At 41.1% G+C, this 5000-nt stretch overlaps 2 protein-coding genes across 3 annotated transcripts in view; both read left to right on the top strand.

Annotated features, from left to right (window-relative positions):
- Positions 1-1756, top strand: part of LOC134097537 (protein eva-1 homolog C) — a 98912-nt gene extending 97156 nt beyond the window's left edge. For both annotated transcript variants that reach the window (XM_062550415.1, XM_062550414.1), the window contains one exon: positions 1-1756. This exon is cut by the window's left edge and continues 1335 nt beyond it. The gene's annotated coding sequence lies outside the window, so the exon portion shown is untranslated.
- Positions 1757-2796: 1040 nt separating this feature from the next.
- Positions 2797-5000, top strand: part of efhc1 (EF-hand domain (C-terminal) containing 1) — a 10810-nt gene continuing 8606 nt past the window's right edge. Inside the window, exons 1-4 of the mRNA XM_062550413.1 lie at positions 2797-2983; positions 3206-3427; positions 3972-4259; positions 4923-5000. The exon at positions 4923-5000 is cut by the window's right edge and continues 78 nt beyond it. Coding sequence (XP_062406397.1) covers positions 2921-2983; positions 3206-3427; positions 3972-4259; positions 4923-5000 — 651 coding nt within the window. The 5' untranslated portion in view covers positions 2797-2920. The remainder of the gene's footprint in view (positions 2984-3205; positions 3428-3971; positions 4260-4922) is intronic.

The following is a 5000-nucleotide window of genomic DNA, read 5'->3' as shown; positions in this document are numbered from 1 at the left end:
CTTTTTCCCTCTCAAGCTTGGTCCTCACAGAAGGTCGACACTTTCAGCAGCATTCAAACACACAGGAAGAACAAGAGAATAGTGCCTAAAACTCGAGGTCTGTTGAAGGACAGTTTATGAAAAATAAATATATATATACACAGTATATACATACATGTATGTATGTATGTACTGTATATATATATATGCATATATATATATATATAGATATGACCTCAATGTTAACCACACTGCCAACCTTTTGAAACCAAAAGTGAATAATAGAGAATAATGTTTAGTATTCATCTCAACCCTTATGAAATCTATTTTTTAATATTTAATAGTTTTATTGTTTGATGTTGTTTTTTGTATCTAAATGGTAATTGAGATATTTTTATACAGTGGCAAAGCTTTGTCTGACACCTCAGGGATACAATCCTAGTGTTTCTGCATACGATTGTTGATATTTTCTTCCTAAGAAGGGGATACTTGCATTGCTTGAGATGTGTCAGCTAAAAAAAACACCATTTGAAAAACCTCAAAGAGGTTGAGTACTTAAACTTTTTTTTCTATATAAAATATATATATTGATATGTTATGCACAGTGGAGTGCCTTATCCTGCGTATGGGATTTCTTTGGTTTATAGGGCCCAGTCGAGATTTATTAATTATTGATCAATTATTAAATTATTGATCATATCTTTGATCATGCTATTGTTTTTTTATACGAATGCTAGTTTCTTATGCCCCTTGTTCAATTTTTTACTGACTTTGGTGAAGTGGTTTGCCAAAAGTTATACTTATGATGCAGTAGGTGGAAAATCTCCCATTGGCTAATTTAGTTGGTGCTAAAAGCTAGCTAGTTGAGTTTGTGGGAAACATCGCCTTGCCTTATTACTAATGTCAAATTAAAAACGTGATCCATCAGGTCACGTTTTGACTCTGCACATGTTTCATGAACTGACGCACCAAGATGATCACACACATGATTAGCGGCAGTCGTTGGATGTGATGGAGTTGATCTACAAGGCCAGAAAGGTACTGGTGTGAAGTCTTCTGCCAACCAGTGCCTGTCAGGCCATCTGCTCCATTTCTGTTACTGTGGTAAGGCTGAGGCATCACCATGTAAAGCTCTGATATGTCTAAGGCGTTCAGGTCATAAGCTCACTGAAGAAGGCCTACATTTCCATAACTGATTTACAGACATGCCGTTTGAAACAACTGGCCCAAACACACTTGACTACTTGTGATTGAGGAGGTTGTTGGTCTAACTGCCTGGCCAGTTGTAAAGGATGATATGCTATCACATCTACACACTCTCATGCCTATAGCAGAAACTAGTGTGATTCATTCAGTTCATTCTGCCTTAATAGAAATGATCTAGGAGCTTGTTACGCAAGATAAACATTGGGCAGAAATTGACCCTCCATGCAAATTAAGGACACACTGATTATATTGTGTAGATCTTAACAGGGAATGTTCGGTGTTGAAGGACAATTCTCTCTTTGGATTATGTATTCTGTCCATGTATCCTATCTGCAAAATAAGCTAGTCATTTCAGTGTCCCTGGTCTGGTATTTTGCCACTTAAAATGAAATGATGTAAAATAGTGTTGTTTGCTTTTTTATTTTTCAAAGAGAGTACATACTGAGATGTTGCCTTAGAGATAAATCCCTATTCCATCTGAAGAACATGAAAGAAAATGGAATTCTGTCAGTGGCTGGAGGCTATGTGAGACCAAAAATCCACTTGAGCTTGGAATAAACTGCTTATGGAGACATGAGTTGCGTCACTGTGTCATTTATATTGTGTTGTAGCGCCATCTGCTGGTTATGTTATGTTATGTTATGTTATGTTATGTTATATGTTATGTGCTGTTATGTTATGTTATGTCAGTGGTTATGGTTATGGATTTGGCAGGCACTTTGCAACCAATAGCCTTATAAACAAATAGGCCCTACTATAAATACCAGACATGCCTTAGACCCCCCCTTGAAAGATCCAAAACTATCACAGGAACGGTGAGCACTGGAACTTATTCCACCAACAAGGAACTACTGCAGGAAAAGAGAAATGTAGGCCTATGATGTCAAACCCTTATCTATAAAGAACCCTACACAGTAGATCAGTGGTGTGAAGTCTTTTACCAACAAGTGGCTGTCAGGCTTTGCTGCATTTCTATATAAAATGCAGTTAACTCGGATAATGTCTGACTGATACAGTGTTACAGACACGTCAAAGGCACATAATGAGTTGTTTGGGTCGTGAAGGTCTGCTCTGTATAACCTATTCTATAAACAGAGCCAGCACCGTAGACATATATCTATGGGTTTGTATGTTTTAGCGTTGTTTTGTAACCATTAGGCCATTGATTAAATTCACATTGTTTTTTTTATTGTGTTTATTCCATATTGTTATTATATAATTGATTGAATTACTTTATTGTTTAATTACTATTCTCCTGTTTAGTCATTGTTTTATTTTCATTGGATTGCTTATACTATTTATTGTTTAAGTAGCTATTCTCTTTATAGTCAACAGTATGATCAACTGCTAAATGTAATTATTGTGTTGTTTTGTTTGTATGTCACTTTGGACAAAAGCGTCTACTAAGCACCACCACCATAACCATAACCATCTATGGCCAGCACCGTCAGGGCCAAAGATCACCAAAGATTCTAGACTAGAATCATAGAATCCTAGAACTTTTCTACCATAGACAGCATTCTACCCACACAGCTGTGAATTTGTTTATGTACTCCATGGCAACCACTACTATTCTGTGGTCTCCTTGGATACCGCAGTGTGTACAAATGAGAGTTCCAGAGGGATCGGAGAAATGTGATATTGTCACGAGGGTAAAACAGCTGTCTCCGGTGATGTTTCATTAAACTTCATTCCACCACAACACAGGTATCACACTTGAGGATTAACGTGCACAATGTCTATGAACTCAAGCCATGGATTTCCCTTTTTCCCGGGATACACATTTCGCGACATAACGGTAAGATAATTCAGGTGCTTTTAGAAAGAGTCGTAGCTAACATTTAGCCGTAGGCTATTAGCAAGTCTGCTTAGGGTTAGAATATAGTATTTTAACAATATATTAATTATCATTTTGTTTAAGTTGATGGTTAAATAGGACATCTGACTGATCAGGAATGGCATCTTCCTATAGAATTTGTGAAAGTAGCCTAGCTTCAATGTCATGCTTTTTGTTCTGCAGAAGTCTGCCTTTCATAGGTCTCAAACGCTGTCGTACAAGAACGGCTACGCTTTACCTCAAAGACCAATGGTTGGTATCGGGCAGGAACCACTACTGTCCACGCAGCTGACTTTGAACGAGTCAACGCAGGTGCCCTGTGGGACCCCTTCGGTGTCCTACGGCAGTGCCGCCAAGAGCCGCCCGCTCAACTTCATGCCCGCTCATGTCCTGTATGACAAGAAGGTGAACTTTTATAGGTCAAACTCATCAGATTAGACATTCATGCCATAGGTGCAGTACATCTGTTTTCGTATGTGGTCAGGGTGTTGATCATGCAACTACTAGTTTGTGTTTTTTGGAAAGGCAAATGAAGTGTATTTGAAGGCTATGCATTTGCTTTCTCTGTTGAAAATGGTTGCTGTTTTGGGAAAAATACACTTTATGATTGATTTACACACATACACACCAACTTGTAACATCCTGTCAAGCTTTGATATGCCCTATCAGTTCTGGGTCTGCATTCATCATAAGGACAAAATGTAGGCTACTCATCAGCTGAATAACTTGTAACTTGTAACTGTGTAACTTGTGTACTTGTTGCCCCAGGGCTCCCTTGTAAAAGAGATTCAATTATCTCAATGGGTTATCACCTGGTAAAATAAAGGATAAATAAAATAAAAAATAAAAATTTCAGGAGTCCTACAGCTGGCCTACACTGAGCCTATAGGATCACCTTAACCTCCCACCCACCCACCCAGCACCCTTCCCTCTCCTCTCCCCCCTCAAGGTACTGCGCTTCTACGGCTACTTCCAGCAGTCCGTGCAGCACTCCCCCGACGAGGAGTACCGTGTGCGGCCCGTCGTCTTCTACTACTACCTGGAGGACGACAGCATGTGCGTCATCGAGCCCACCGTGGAAAACTCCGGAATCCCCCAGGGCAAGCTGATCAAGCGCCAGCGTCTGCCCAAGAACGACCGCGGCGAGCACTACCACTGGAAGGACCTGAACGTGGCCATGGACCTGTGTGTGTACGGCGTCACCTACCGCCTCACACACTGCGACAGCTACACACAGGTTAGGGCATACTGGCGCACACAAACACACACACACACACACACACACACACACACACACACACACAGTCTTCACATGGACACAATGATATGTGCTCTACTCGACTACCTCACACACTGCGACAGTTACACACAGGTTAGGGCATAACAGTACACACACACACACAAACACACACACACACTCAAATGGACACACTGAAATGTACTCTACTTGACTCTCTCACACACAAACACGTTTCTGTATACACACACTTCTAGAATGCTTATTTTACCCTAGTCTACACATCATGAGTGGTGTGTGTGTGTGGATTAGTGACGCTCTGGATGTTTGTGGATGTGTGTGTTTGTGTGAGGACTTCTTCAGAGCACATCTCTAGTCTCTCTGTTTATTTTTGGTCTGTGTGTGTGTGTCTCTCTCTGTGTGTGTGTGTGTGTGTGTGTGTGTGTGTGTGTGTGTGTGTGTGTGTGTGTGTGTGTGTGTGTGTTTGTGTCTGTGTCTGTGTCTGTGTCTGTGTCTGTGTCTGTGTCTGTGTCTGTGTCTGTGTCTGTGTGTGTGTGTGTGTGTGTGTGTGTGTGTTTGTCTGTGTGTGTTCATGTGTGTGTGTGTGTGTGTGTGTGTGTGTGTGTGTGTGTGTGCGTGTGTGTGTGCTTGTGTCTGGGTCAGGATTTCATGGAGAGCCAGGGCCTGGTTCTGAACGACGCAGAGCCGATCCCGGCCGACCCGTACGCTAAAGTGCGCACC

The sequence above is a fragment of the Sardina pilchardus genome, chromosome 12, assembly GCF_963854185.1.
Source record: "Sardina pilchardus chromosome 12, fSarPil1.1, whole genome shotgun sequence".
Taxonomy (NCBI): Eukaryota; Metazoa; Chordata; class Actinopteri; order Clupeiformes; family Clupeidae; genus Sardina; species Sardina pilchardus.
The sequence above is the reverse complement of the archived record's forward strand: the minus strand, read 5'-3'. Positions and strand labels throughout refer to the sequence as shown.